At 52.9% G+C, this 15209-nt stretch overlaps 1 protein-coding gene across 1 annotated transcript; it reads right to left on the bottom strand.

Annotated features, from left to right (window-relative positions):
- Positions 1-1600: 1600 nt before the first annotated feature.
- Positions 1601-15118, bottom strand: PSMD3 (proteasome 26S subunit, non-ATPase 3). The gene is made up of 12 exons (XM_024573193.3): positions 14737-15118; positions 12357-12547; positions 10894-11031; positions 9101-9237; positions 8014-8204; positions 7750-7853; positions 4241-4355; positions 4022-4141; positions 3789-3892; positions 3358-3513; positions 2309-2359; positions 1601-2086 (listed from the first exon to the last, which is right to left on the bottom strand). The coding sequence occupies exons 1-12, from the start codon at positions 14951-14953 to the stop codon at positions 2009-2011; spliced, it is 1602 nt and encodes a 533-aa protein (XP_024428961.1). The 5' UTR covers positions 14954-15118; the 3' UTR covers positions 1601-2008.
- Positions 15119-15209: the final 91 nt, after the last annotated feature.

Genomic DNA, 15209 nt, shown 5'->3' with positions numbered 1-15209 from the left:
GCACTTTAAGATTTATAAACAATTGTGAGGCTGGAGATCATTGGGGATGTGAATTCCAATGACATGTTAAGCAGGTTAGAAGGAGCCTCAGGCAGCTGTATTTTCCCTCTGTACATAAGCCCCTTTCTCAGACACTCAAACAAAAGTCACTTTTACAGGTTAGGTAAAGTGGTCAAGGGCCAGGACAGTCATGTGGGGACAAAAACTAACCAGTCGGGTAGGAAAACCACAGACTGGCTGGCGGAAGGCAGCGCAGCCTGATAGAACCTAACCTGAACTCCGTGTCTTGAAGGCAGGTTCAGTTTCCACCTGTCTGGCCTGGCCTCCCAGTAGGGGTGCTCACCATTTAGAGCTTAGATTTTTGAATGGGGAAAAAGAATTAGAATCCTCAAAATAAAAGTTTGGATGCTGGAATGAAACAATCTTCCACAGAGACCAAAGGGGTAGGTTTGGGGTGGGGGAAGGGCCACTTTGGGAAGCACATTTGGAATTTGAGGGCACAGGGAGAGGGCAGAAGCGTGAAGGAAGTGGGCTGTGCCGGAGCGCTGGGGCCCAGGTTGGTGGGGTCAAGAACCGAGGTAAGGCCAGTTTAAAACACGCCTTCAGTGGAAGCTAGGGATATTGGAGGATGAAAAATTCAAGTTGGTGATAAACACAGTGTCCCTTTTCAAACAAAAAAGACTTTATTGAACCCAGAGTGCTAGGCGCTGGGTGAGGCATGGGGAAGACACAAACACCCTGACCGATGTGGCTCTCAGTTGGTTGGGTGTTCTCCTGCGCTGCGAAAGGTCACAAGTTTGATTCCCAAAAGGAACTCACAAACTAGTTGGGAAGGCTTTCAACTACCTTTTAAGGAACTGTTTGGATGCGGAGTGGCCCAGAAGCCAGGGAGTTGTGTAGCAAGTCACTCAGGAGGCAGGGAGAGCACAGCGGAGGAATCTAGTCAAGGAGAGGCGGAAACCCCCAAAGCCGTGTTCAGGTGACAGAGTGTGGCAGGAACGCAGGGTGCGTGTACAGCAAGGACCCAGCTGCCGACCAGGGGACGCAGAAGTAATTCAAATGACCCAGCAAGGGAGCCCTGCTGTTGATGGCTGGGAGACAGAGACCCAGGCTGGCATTTCCCCACCATACACAGCTGGTATAGGTGGGCGGGGTGTCACAGAAAGTCCCCTCCAGCCTGACCTCACTCTGCTCTCGGCGAGGAGCCCTTCCCCCAGTCCATGAGGCTAACTGAGCAAAGCCCCGCTCTGCTGGAGCCTAGAGGGACCCTTCTCCTCTGCAAACCTCCCCGGAGGGTCAGACTCTCACCTTCTAGATCCTCTAGGAGTCTAGATTCCTAATTTTAGAGCCAGCAGGTCACCGAGTCCAATCCTTCGACAGGTAAGAGAAAGGAGCCTGAGAGGGTTAGTGATTCACCCAATACTTGAGAGTCGGTTAGACATGAACAGCACACCCAGGTCCTTCTGATCCCGGCTGTCCCTGCCGTCCTGCTCACCTCCAGCGGCAGGGTCCTCGGACTGCTCCTGCGGCTGGTACCTCCAGACTAGGAAAACTCTGGCAGGTCTGAGAGCCAGATATAGTAATTAACTGATGCAAAGAGCTTTGGAGAACTTTTTATTGTTTAAAAATCATAATTGAGGCTTCAAAAAACATATAATCCGACCCATGTCCCAATTCAAGTCCCCTGTGCCCTGGGGGAGAGCACAGGTCTTTCCCCCCCATCCTGCCGCCCACGTCACTAGCCAGGACCCTGCCCTGGGGAGGCCACCTGCCCGCCCTCCTGCCCACTGTGTGCTGAGTCACCGGCTGGGGAGGGGCGCTGGGGTGAGGTGGGGCTGGCTGGCTCTATGCATCCCTCACCACCTCCCCCACACTCCCTGCACATAGCACACACGCAGGCTGTGAGCTGTGTGTGGGAAAAGGGGCCAGCTTCCTGGGCAAGGGACCCTCAAGGGGGAAAGGTAAAGAGCCAGTCCCCACTCACCCCACCCCTCCCCAGCCCCCCAGCTCAAGGGAAGCTATCATCATCATCTTCTGCCATCTCCTTGGCAAACTCCAAGTCCTGCTGCTCTCGCTCACGCCGCTCCTGGGGAAAGAGACGGAGTGAGGCCAGGCCGCGTGCTGAGGACCAGGCGGGCCCTCTTGCTCAGTGCTCCGCCCGCCCGACACACCCCCAGGCTAGGAGCCGCCATCCCTGCATCCCTGCCCCAGACCTTCCAGAGCCATCCCTGCATCCCTGCCCCAGACCTTCCAGAAACTTCTCCTCATTCCTTCCTGCAGGGAAGTTCTATCTTCCAGTCATACTTACCTCTGCAGACTCCAAGTCCTTGTTGTATGATTTGGGAGGAAACCTCATGGCCTGAAGCAGAGCAGAGAGAGAGGCAAGATGACAAGGTATTGAGTGACACATGTTTACTGTGTCAGGCACCACGACATGGAAAAGATAGGTTATTCAGTCCCCAGTGTAGTATAGTGGGGAAGCTGGGCAAGGAAATGAATTCCTGCAATACCACGCGGTAAATGCTAAAGAGAGAATTAGGAGACTGGAGGTATAAATGGCTAACCCTCTGGATCGGCAGGCAGGGGAAATGGCAGTGAACAGAGGAGGAACGGAACGGACTGGTTGTGGGAATGTAGGAAAAGCAATGAATCCTCTGAGTCCAGGCAGAGGATTCATGTGTGAAGAGGTCTGGGCTGGGTTCAGGGGGGTGCATGGGGGAAAAGAAAGGATAGGAAAGGGGGGGGTAACAGTGGGGAGTGACGCTAGAGACACAGGGGACAGACCACACAGAGCCTTGTGTCCCGGGGAGCAGGGCTTGTGCCCAACTGCAAGCAAGGCAGCACTATCCTTGGCTGCCGGGGGGAGAGACCAGGAAAAAACACAGAAGCCACACAGCACCAGCACCGAACTCAGCGCCTGACACAGGACGAGCTGCAGCAGTCTTCCTGGAACTAGACACCAGCCCTCCTCTTAAACAGCTTACACTTCACTAAGGGTCTTAAGGCAGGGATTCCATTTAACTCGTCACCCCTGCGAAGCAGGTAGGGCGGGTCATATCTTACTATCAGCGCAGCCACAGATGGAGAAATAAAGGCTCGGAGAAGGCAAATGACTCCGATTTGGAGCCAATTCTAGAGCCCTAAACTCTGAACTCTGTCCTCCTTAAAAACAACAGAAGGTGCCAGAGGCCCACAAACAAAGTCCTCTGCCCCCTGGTGGCCTCTGCCCTGGCAGCAATTCTACAGATGGGCCAGGAACTGGGCCCCCAACCACGCCAACCTTCTCTGCGGAAACCACGAGCGGGGAGGGTGCGCATGTGGCTGCTCGGCTGGCGCCCGCGGCCAAGTACTCCTCACCTTGACGGACATGTTGTGGATGTCTAGGCAGAAGGAGATGCGCTGGTGGAAGGCGAGCTGGGGCTCCCGGGTGGAATAGATGTCAATCATCTCCTTGGACTGCACGTAGCCCTTCTCGTGGTTGATGCTGGCCTCAATGACGCCGTCCCGGATGGCCTGCAGGCCCCGAGGGGAGGAAAAGTCACCAGGGAGCCCATCCTCTAAGCCCTGGACCATCTTGTCCCATCTCTCTGTCCTCCTTACTCGCACACGCTCACTCACACACGCACACTCCTCACTCGCTGGCAGCTTCCTGGCCGCAGTGCACGACTGGCACCCCTGAAGAGACAGTGCCGCCGCCTACCCATGCCCCTCCTCGGCCATTTCCCCCCATTCCCATCCCCCGAAGGCAGGCAGGAAGGTGACAGCTGCGGTCCCTGGACCAGCCCCACCTTGGCCACAATGAACTCTGCATCCTCTGGACTATCCAGCTGTAGCTTCTGGGCGATGTCAGCCAGGGAGATTCGGGAATAGGACAGGCTGATCATGCGCACACCTGGGAGAGGAGGAGCGGTGGGTCGGCAGGGCACGGACCCCACGCTGCCCTCGGGCACCCGCAGGGCTATCCTTGTCTCTGCGGGGAGCCTGGTCTGGGTCCTGCTCTCCCAGCGGCCCCGACCCATACCTGTCTTAATGACGTTGTGTCGTAGTCGGATGATTAGGGTGTAGGTCCCATCTGCCTGAAACTTCTCCCCAAACTGGTCCAGGACCTGGTTGAACTTGGCTAGGTTTCCTGTCCGGACAGCTGTAGAGGGGAGGGAGAGATCAGATGATGCAAATGGGCTTGTGCACCAGAGGCCACAGTGCCAGGGAGTCTGGCAAGCCCTGGGGGGGCCGGCCTTACCTTGGGTCAGAAGGAAGTAGGGCATGAGCGAGCGCTTGAGAGACGGCTGACGGAACTGCAGCCGGTCCGGGATCTCCCCCAGCAACAGCTCCACCACGATGAGAAGCTTGTGCACCTGGCAGGGTGTGACACAGGCACACAGTGGGCAGGGAGTCCCACCAGGTGCAAGAGAATGAAATGGGGCTTCGATTCAGTCAGATACCCTGGGAAACGGGGACAGTGGCACTGGGATCAGGCCCATGGGGAGAGGAAAAATGCCGGGACCTGCGCCAGGCAGGGAGTCAAAGCTCTGCCTGCAGAGCCAGAGCCTGGGACTCCCTGACCCTTCGACCACACTCAGCCCCAAGCGCCCTTTCAGCCGGCCCGGCGCACACACCTGCTCTGAGGTGTATCAGAAACAGAGGGAACAGGGTGCAGACCAAGGGGATGGACCGGGAGCCGACTGGAGATGCTGGTTAGGGAGGCAGAGGGGCACTGGAGGAGAGGAGGAGAACGACGTGTAGATCTAGCGTCGGGGTAGGGGCAGAAGCACAGGAAAGGGGCCTGGCCGATCCGCAGTGAATGAGCCATGTATGGCCACAGAAGGCTGCCCGTGAAATCGGGCCCTTCCTCCTTCATGAGACTGTGAGGCATTTCTGAACAGTGCCTCCTGGGGAGTTAGCACCGGGCAAGAAAAACCACGGTGGAGCTGAGGATGCCCAGTAATTAAGGAGCTTCCTTCCCACAGACAGCTAAATCATATGAAAGCAAGTGTCACGAGGGAGGGAAGGGGTTAAAATGGGCAGCAGCAATCATGCCCACACCAGGCAAACACTCTTCGCCCCCCACATGCCACAAGGCTGCCCTGTCCCTGGGAGAAACCTAGGAGCGCGGGGAAACCCATGGAAATGGCACAGGTTAACACAAGCCTGAGGGATTCTGATGAAGCAGAAAAAGGAGGGAGGACATCTGAGCCAAGGGAGCAGGCTGGAAAAGATGCAGGCCAAGTGTGAGGGCACCCCTCGGAGGAGGCAGGGGGATATCAGGAGGGATGACAGGCCAGGCTGGGGATGCACTGTCTGAACTGAGTTTGGAGACGATGCTAGCCTGTATTCACCAGCTAAAAAATGCTCAGGAACTGAGTCCTTGGTTTCCTCATCCCTAAAATGGGTGCAATAGTCACAGCAGTAATACCTGGCCTGCCTACCTCACGAGACTTAAGATACTCTACCGGGCAGGCCAGGGGGAGCAACGCGAGCTTCCTAGGCAAGGCAAAGACAGGCCTGCAGCTCTGCCTGGCCCAGCAGTGGTTGGTGTAGAAGCTGGGCTGGCGGAGGGGACAGCGGTGGCCAGGAATGTCAGTGGCCCTAACAAGGGCATTGGCAACATCAGAGAGGAGACAAAGACAGAAGAGGTGGAGGCAAATCGACACACAACTTCGTGATGGGGAAGGAGGGGTGGGGGAGTCTGATGATCCGGAGGCTCCTAACTCAATCAGTGGGGAGAGCAGAAGGGACTTGTCAGTGGGCAACCGGGGGCTGGGGGGTCTGTCTGGACAAGCTGAGTGGGAGGCGCCAGCGAGGGCCTGCACAGGGGTGTGTGGGGGAGGTTGGGCCTGTAGGCCTGGTGTTCCTGAGGAGTCAGGATTAGCGTTACGGGTGGAACTGTGAGCCCCAAGCTCACAGGTTAAAGCCCTAACTCCCCAGCACCCCCAAATGTGACTATGTTCGGAAACAGAGTCTTTGATGCGGTGGTTAAGGTGAAATGAGGTCACAAGTGGGCCATGACCCAGCGTGACCGGTGTCCTCACAAGAGGAAATGAAGACACAGTCACGGCGGAGGGAGGGCTCTCACCAGGACCTGACCATACTGACACCCTGACCTTGGACTTCCGGCCTCCAGAACTGTGAAGAGACACGTTTCTGCTGTGTGAGTCGCCCGCCTGGGCACCCTGTTAAGGGGGCCTGAGCAGACTGTGACAGTAATGGACTTGGGTGAAGCACCATGGAGGTCAGAGTTGAGCTACGAAAGCAGTAAGATCACCCCGGGAGAGAATGTGGACTTTACTATGGATGAATAAGCTTCCGGAGTGTTCTGCAGTGGACTCCACTTTAACCCTGAGGTCTCTTTTCTCCCATCCTCCTCTTCCCCCTTGTGACTGAAAGCCAGCTTCTCTGCTTGTGCTCCTCACTCCGTTCCTTCCCAATTCTTTCAAGGCCTTGTCCTATCATCTACTTGCTCAAGTCTTTCTGGATGGGAAGTCCCCCCAACTCTGCTTCGTTCCCCCCCAAGCAACCATCCCACCTCTTTCCTACTCCCTCACCAACAGTCCCCTGGCCAGAGACCTCACTCCGGCTCTCTGCTCCTTCCTCCCACCTGGCTCCACCACAGGAAACTTGGAAACCTTATTCACCCACAGGGAAGTAGGGTTTGAAAACACCGCTTTACCCTTCAGCCTCCACTCCCAGCACGTGGACACCGCCTGCACGCCAATCCCCTGTGCTGTCGGTGATTTTCAGAAAGAACTCCCAGTCTGTCCAACACGGTAAGCCATCCAACCACCTGCTCGCGCCCCGCCTGTCTGAAAGCCACTCCTTCCTGCGAAAGTTGCTCCCACCTCTACAGCACCCGTCAGATTCAGTATTTTTCTTTAAGACCTCCTCAATTATTTGACCAAAACCAAACCTTCCTTTCTATGCACTTCTGAACAGAAACCAACCGAATCTCCTGCCACACTGCCCTAATCACTGTGTATCTTCAATCTGATCTCTTTCAAGGCCACCAGGGAGGTGACACTGTGTGAAGGTGGGAGCAAAGGCTTACAGTCGGGAGCGTCTCGTCCAAATTTGGGCTACTAGGCCCTAAGGCCCTAAGCCTTTCTGAGTCACAGTTCTTTTCCTTCGAGGAAAAGTGGATTGAGCACCGGCCTGTGAACCGAAAGGTCACTGGTTCAATTCCAGGTCAGGATACGTGGCTGGGTTGCAGGCCAGGTCCCCATTGGGGGTGTGTCAGAGGCAACCACACATTGATGTTTCTCTCAACCCTCTTAACCCTGTTATCCCTCTCAGTGCCTACATACCAAGGTCAACACTCAAACAAACCAAAAGCAAACAGCCCTTGGTGCCTGATAGTTCTCGGGGGCCAAGGTTTACCTCCACCGGAATCACTCAGCCTTCTGGAGATTTTCTAGGGTCCCTGGCCACAGGCAGCCCTGCTCCCCGATGGGCACACCAGGGACCAGTTAAGGGCCTGAGGTTTACCAACAGTCCGTGCCTGTGCCCGGGACAACTGTGAGAAAGGCTGGGGAATCAGGAACATTCTAACCCTACCCACTAAGGTCTGAACCCCAACTGCCACAGCTGCAGGTGGCGTCTGCTTCCTGTGCTCTGAACAATGTCGCGCAGAGACGTGTGACGCAACTCTTTGCACGAGGAGGATTCAGGAAGCCCTCCCTGGCCCCCTACGCAGGGAAACGGGACTAAAATTCGAGCAGCGGAGCACACAGCGGAGGGACGAGAATTGCCGCTCACAGTCTGTTTGAAGCCCACAGCCGTGTGCTGAGGGGCCTTGCGCAGGGCGTTGGTCATCGTTCTCCGGGCCTCGGAGTACTCCAGCTGGATGGCTTTGATCCGCCCTGGGGTGCAGGCGAGAAGAGCGGGTCAGCAGAACAGCACCATTGGAGCCCCTTACAAACCAGCGTGCCAAAAGCGCCTCTCATGCACCAACGTTTTAGAAAACGTTGGCCAAGAAAGCCCGAGACACCTTCTGGGTTTGGGGTCGGGCCCCCTGCTCACCTGTGTAGTAGAGGTACCTCGCCCACTCGTTGTTGCTGGCCTGCTCGGGGAACACGGACTTGGACACCAGCTTCTCGGCCTGGTCGTACAGGCTGTAGTGCAGGTAGTTCCGCAGCAGGAGGTTCAGCAGGGTGGCCTGCCCGTCGGCGTCGTGCCGCAAGGTGGCTGTCCGCAGCCGCGCGTGCAAGAAGCTGCAAGACGGAGAGAAAAAGGATGTCAAAGGTCTCAAATAACAACTCTTTGAACTGCTCCTGACCTCTTCCTTTGCTCTCCAGTCCTAAAGGCGTGACACAAACGGCTCTTCTGGTTGTTCACAGAACGGTCAGGGAACTATTCTAGGTCCACGAAAAGGACGGAGCTCTGCTCTCAGGGAGCCTACACCCTAGGGGGGCAGACGGAGGGCAACCATGGGAAGTTCGTGCACTGTGCTGCAGGAGAAACCAGGGTGAGTGCGATGCGGAAGGTGGGGAGGAGGCGGGGATGGTTTTAAACAGCTTGGTCGGAGGACTCATGGGGAGGAACAACTGGTAAAACAATTAAACAACGCTTGCAGGAGGCAGGGAGAAGAGCGTTCTCAGCACAGGGAAGAGCCAGCACACAGGCTCTGGGAGCAGCGTGTCTGGCACGCTGAGGATGAGCAGGAGGCCGGGGCGGCTGAGGAGCTGGTGGGGGGAGCAGTGGGAGATAAAGTCATGGAGGCAGTGACGGGGGTCAGGGCATGTGGGGGTCTTTGGCTCTTCCCCGTAGGAAATGGGGCGCCACTGCAGCTTTAAGCAGAGGAGTGAAATGTTTCCCAGCCTGTTGTTCCACTCTGGATCTACCAATCAGTCCTGACGTGGGGTGAAGGGAAGAGATGGGGGACAGTTCCTAATAGCTCAGTGGTCATCTCCAGTCCTTCATCTGATAGCAGTCTCTCTTTCCACCCTCGCACGGCAGGGCATGTTACCCACTGCCCCCATTTCCTTCTGGGCACTTCACATCTACCATCTACCAGCTTAGCGCCCTCTGCAAGTACATAGCTCTGTGGTAGTGACTAACCACATCTCCGGCCCAAAAGGCTGGGAGAGGCCCCCTTGGCCACCTGTACCTGCGCACCACATCCAGCTTGTCCAGGAACTCATAGACCCGGGCATGGTAATAGTAACACTTTGCAGCCACCAGGTCCAGGGCCCGGCGGTTCTGAGTGCTGATCTTCTGCATCAGATCATCGGAGGTCTTCTGTGCCTGGAGAGGCAGCCAGAAGAGAACTGAGTGGTTGTTCCTCAAAAAGTTAAACACTGAGCCATCACATGAGCCAGCAGCAATTCCCCTTCTAGGCATATATCCAAGAGAATGGGAAACATTTGTTCACACAAAAACTTGTATACAATGTTCATAGTAGCATTATTAACAACCAAAGAGTAGAAAGAAAGTGTCCAGCACCTGATAACTAAACAAAATGTGCTACATCCATACCCTAGAATATTATTTAGCTTTAAAAATGGAGTACAGCCCTGGCTGGTGTGGCTCAGTGGATTGTGAGTGGATTGTGAGTGAGTGCTGGCCTGTGAACCGAAAGGTCGCTGGTTTGATTCCCGGCCAGGGCACATGCCTGGGTTGCGGGCTGGGTCCCTGGCTGGGGGCATGTGAGAGGCAGCCAACTGATGTATCTCTCATCAATGTTTCCCTCCCTCTCTTTCTCTCCCTCCCTTCCTCTTTCTCTAAGAATAAATAAATAAAATCTTAAATATGGATAAACCAGAAAACATTATGTTAAGTGAAAGGAGCCAGACACAAAAGCAACCTCTGTAATTCCGTTTACATAAACAGGAACGTCCTGAGACAGAGTAGTGGGTGCCGGGGCTGGGTAAGGGGAGAATGGAGAGTGACTACTAAGAGGCAGAGTGTTTCTTTTCGGGGTGATTACACTGTTCTGGATTTGGGTAGTGGTGATAGTTGTACAACCTTGTGAATATACCAAAACCCACCAAACTGTGCACTTTAAAGGGGGCGAATTGTATCTTAAAAACAACCAGTTGTAAGGAAAGGAAAAAAAAAACAACCCAGGGAACTGAGGGGTGGGATCTGTCATTTCTCTTTCTTCTTAAAAAGCTTTTCTTTATTTATTTTTAGAGAGAGGGGAAGGGAGAGACAAAGAGAGGGAGAGAAACATCAATGTGTGGTTGCCTCTCACACACCCCCAATGGGGACCTGGCCTGCAACCCAGCCACGTGTCCTGACCTGGAATTGAACCAGTGACCTTTTGGTTTGCAGGCCGGTGCTCAATCCACTGAGCCGCACCAGCCAGGGCGACCTGTCATGTTTTCAGCATGCTCTTGGGACAGCTGATACGACTGACAGAAACGCTGGCCCAGAGTGGAGGGAGTGGCGAAGTGTAATATAACATCCAAAATGGAGCTGTTCAGTTCCATAATGAGTTGTTATTTATTAAAATATTGTGAAAGCTTACTATGCACAGGCCATTATGCTAATTATTTTTGCACATTTTTAAATTTAATACCAACAATAATCTTATAATTGAGCATCGTTTCCCCTACTTTACATACAACTAGGAGAAATTAATTTGCCTGTGGTACCGCTGAGATTTGAACCCCGGTCTTTCTGTCTCCATATCCTCCACTTTCCCAAAGGAACCCACTACACTGGTACTGTGCCATAGCCAGGTGTGCGGAATGACCACTGCCAGCACTTTCCCTTGGTGCCCAAGGAGAAGCTGAGGGGTCTTCTCTGGCTGTGGGTTAGGTGCATGCCCACTGCAGGGAGAGGCCGGGGATGGTTAGTAGCAGGGATCATCTCCGTTTTTCTCACTAGAGGCAATCTCCCCCGCAAACACCTCGCGCTGCTCAGGACGCGTGAATCCCTCTCTCTGGGCCTAGGTACCTCCTTGTAGCGCTTGCTGTTCATCAGGAAGATGACCACCAGGAGTTGTAGATAGGCTTCCACTTCAGGCAGGAGGGGCGCCGAGGCAGCTTTTCCTGTCCGGGGACGGAACTGTAAATCAGCTTCTGTGTCCATGGGCTAGGAGAGGACATGAGTTACCACGGAAAAACTCGGTCAGATCAGTCAGTCGAAAATGTATTGAGCACTCACTATGTATGGGGACTACCATTTCAACAAATAGAGAATGCTTAACAGGTACCAAGACTTTCCTAGGTGCTGGGGATAAAAAAGATGACAGTCTCTTTCTGAAGGGAATCAACGAGGCTGGCAGTACAATAAACAGAAGAGAGTCACAGGAGTGTAACTGACAGTGTCACAGAACGTGATGGGGCGGAAGGGATGCTGAAAGAGCTGCGCACAGAGCCTACCACCTAAGTGAAGAGATTGAACCGCCACACCTGAACTACTATAATTGTACCAGACAGGTTTAATAAAGGACATAATTCCAGAGATGAGATCAACAATAATGAAACAAGAAAGTTTTTCTTCTTGTGGGAACAAAGAAATGTGGTGAAACTGACTTATACATAGTACTTAGTTTTAATCACCCAACTGGAGTGATGTGAACAGCCCCAAAAGTGATCACAGCGGTGAGTTCAGGGATGTAAAGGTTAAAAACCATCCCAGGTGGGGTTGAGGGAGGGGGCTTTCCCCCTTCCCTGACAATTAACCCATTATCATTCCACCTCGAGGGATTTTTCTGAGCTTTCCCATCTACGGAACAGACTGCAAGTATACAGGATTTTAGGGATGAAGGCAGCCAAATAAATGAGGCTTGAGATGGAGCAGGACCTGGACCACGTACCACAAAAGATACGGGGGATTTTACAGCCAGAAAGGAAAAGGGAAGGCCCCTCCCTGCGCAGAGACTGCAACCTCTACTAAACTAACTTCATCAGCATTCACCATGCGCCAGACACCATCCTAAGAGCTTTATACCTCCTCCTCCCCCACAGCAGCCCCCACATCTGTTCATCATGTTTAACAAATGAGGAAAATGAAGCACAAGGAGGTCAGGTTACTTGCTCAGCTCAAGTCCCACAGGTACCAAATGATAGAGGTTGGATTCAAATTCAGCTCTACCTCCAAACCCTGTGCTCTTAACCACTATTTTATTCTTCCTGCATGGTGAACCTCAGAGGCAAAGAGGTGGTGGCACCTTCTCCTAGGACAATGGAGACGTCACCCAACTGGAGGAGAGGGTCTGTGTTGGGAGGCAGTGGGAAACAAGTTTGGTTGGAAGGTTCCTGATTCCCAGCTCCTTTCCCTGACTCGGAAGAATGACACTACAGGGTGGAAGGATGGTTCCTTTGTTCGCGGGCACTAAGTATTAAAATGGGCTGCTTTGCTTCATTACTCTGGTACAACAGGTAACAAGTCTCTAGCATGCACCTGACGCTCACCTCTTCCAAAAAGGATAGCAAGAAGTCTCGAGTGGTGGTATTTGAGGTGAAGAAGCCATGCACAGCCTTATACAGAACATAGTGGTTGAGGCGGCGTGATGTGGAAGGCAGCATCCGCAGGGCCCTCAGCACGAATCGAGGCTCCTTGCCCGAAACTGCCTTCTCCAGCTGTTTCACATGCTCCTTGATGTCTGTGAAGGACCAGGGGAGGAAAAATAATGTTACTTCCACATCCTTCTACCTCTGCACCCTTGCCCAACTCCAGGCAAGTAGTTCTCAGGAGCCTCTTACAAAAGGGCAGGATGTGGCCAGTCACCTCTTTTGCCCTAATAGGGTTAAGCAATACTTATGGATGCCATACAGTGATTTTAAGACATCACCAAGAGCCAGAGAAAAATAAAGCTGGGTGTGGGAAGGAGAACAGGCTATCAGAAACAGGAAGAAAAGAAAAAAAATGATGAGAAACAAACACATGGATATTTATCAGATCTCTAAATAGGAAAATACTTTCTAAATGTAAACAGTGGGAGAAATCACATACACACACACGACTGATGAACTTGATCTCAAAAAAAGAAAAATATGTACAACAAACGTGATCAAAAACTCATATTCTTATCCTACAAAGACCCTATATAAATGATTAAGATAAATATGGGTGAACAGGACATTTCTGCTAGTATAATATAAACCAGAACAGTTTTTCTGGACAACCCCCTATCCAAAACCTTAAAAACACTTACCCTTTGACTCAGGCATGTAATATTCTATACTGAAGAAAAAACTATATAGCTGCATAGCTATTTATAAGAATAAGAAACTGGAAACAACTTAAATGTCTAATAAGGGAATGCATATTACAGTAATGACATAATAACAGCTAATATTTATGGAGGGTTTACTATGTGTTCATCACGTGCCAGGCAGTTTTAAGCGTCTTCATCTTCAGAACAACCCAAGGAAGCAGATACTGTTACTCTCATGATAGAGATGAAGAAACTATTTCTAGAGCTTGCATTCTTAGCCACTACATCAGGTCAATGAATGTTTCTGGAATAAATTGAATACTGTGTGTGGATGTGTTAAATGAAAGCACACAAATCACCTGTATTTAGTTATGCCTGTTTCAAACTGTACATATGACATGATCCCAATTACGGGAGAGCAGGTTAAAAATTCACAGGAAAAAATGGTAACCGTGGTTATTTCCCCCACCCCTGCTATATTTGAGACTTCTCATGTTTTCTAAAATTCCTACAATGAACATGAATTACTTTATAATAAGAAAATGAAGCGTTTATAAGAAACGTATGTACGTGCCCAACAGGAAGGCTGAGTGGCACCTTTGCCACTGGCTGTCATTGTTTTAGGTAAAAAGGTATTTCTCAGATGCTGAGTCTGTTCCCCAACTTCAGAGTCGGAGCTGATGCAGTCAGCTCTATCACAGCCTCAAACACACCACTCAGAAGCATAACTTTGTCTATCTCAACGTTTCTGAGTTAATTTCTCAAGCAGTTTAGTAGAAAGCAAACCCAAGAAATAGTCCAGTCCCACTTGATCCAGAACAGAAAACAGAACCAGGCTCCGAGTGGGAAGCTCTCACTCTACCCACGGCAAACGTGGACAGGATGCTGTAACTGGGAAAGGTGAAATGTGAACTTGGAGGAACAAGAGGACGGTGGGAACCTGGGAACCGGGCATCTGGGAGAAGAGAATGGGGGATTGGTATATAGTTTAGATAGAAGGCGAGTGTTAGGCACTCAGACAAAGGTGATTGGTCAAGTTGAAAGCATGTAATGTGTTTAAACCTTTAGAAACAGCGTAGGAGTAAGGGCTTGAAGGGAGAGGGGGGAAAAAAAAGGTGGGATCGCTTGGGCACCTTAATTAAATAAACAAGAAAGCAAGATACTAGGTAGAAAGGGCCCTTTTAGGGGAGTCTTGCTAAAGGTAGCTAACACAACAGAAACCTCAGTACACACTTAAAACTCGGGGGCCATTACTCTGCGTCACCCTGACCCCCTTTGCACACAGACAATGGTTTCTAGAGGGATCAATCACCTATCAAGGCGCGACAGAGTCAGTCTGGTGAGATGTAAATGGGAGCGGGTCAGACGGAGGACGAAGGAGAGGGAATTTACAGACCCAGTGAGACCTAGTTCTAGATGCAACCCCGGGTGGGGAAGGTGTGGCCAGGTGAGTCCTGAGCCTGGGGTAACTGGGGCTGGAGACAGGAGTGTCAGGGCGGTGGGAGCGGACACCTGGACGGGAGTGATCCTTACGAACAGGGGGTGGTGGAGGCTGCGCTGGGGTCCCAAGAAGTCGGATCCCCGGGTCGCTGTCACCCGTAACCGTGGTACGTCCCCAGCCCAGGCTCTCGTACCCTCCAAGGTGATGGTGTCCAGCTCTCGCTGGGAGTGCTCAGCTGCCACCGCCGTCTTGCCGTCAGCCTCCCCCGTTGACCCACCACCTGTCGCCGCCTCCTCTTTCATCTCCACGTCCTGGGGGCCCGGGGGCGGCGGTGGTTCCTGCTCCCCTCCGCCGGGCGGCGGCTTCGCCTTGTCCGCGCCGCGGCGGCGCGCCGAGCCCTCCTGCTTCATGGCACCAAGGGTCGCGGCCTAGTCCGGAGACTGAGGCCGGGGCCTCGCGTGAGCCCTCGCAGCACAGAGGAGGAACCGAGCCGGGCCTATCCACGAGCGCGGGACCGCGTCGGGCCGCACGATGACGGAGCAGCTGCAAACCCCTTCCCAGCGCTGGGTCTGCTGGGAAACGCCAGCCCCAGCGGGCTGATGGCCGAGTCAGCACAGGGGAAAGAAATCAACAGCCGAGGTGCAGGATGGGGGAGGATCTTCGGGC

This window comes from Desmodus rotundus, chromosome 9 (genome assembly GCF_022682495.2).
Source record: "Desmodus rotundus isolate HL8 chromosome 9, HLdesRot8A.1, whole genome shotgun sequence".
NCBI lineage: Eukaryota > Metazoa > Chordata > Mammalia > Chiroptera > Phyllostomidae > Desmodus > Desmodus rotundus.
This window is presented reverse-complemented; position numbering and strand designations above follow the sequence as displayed.

Excerpts from the sequence above, each read along its gene's own strand:
- PSMD3 (XM_024573193.3), bottom strand. The coding sequence starts at position 14,953 with ATGAAGCAGGAGGGCTCGGCGCGCCGCCGCGGCGCGGACAAGGCGAAG. Across the intron at positions 7,854-8,013 it reads GAGGTACCTCTACTACACAG|GGCGGATCAAAGCCATCCAG; the intron begins GTGAGCAGGGGG and ends CCTGCACCCCAG. Across the intron at positions 4,356-7,749 it reads CTGTGGGCTTCAAACAGACT|GTGCACAAGCTTCTCATCGT; the intron begins GTGAGCGGCAAT and ends ACACCCTGCCAG.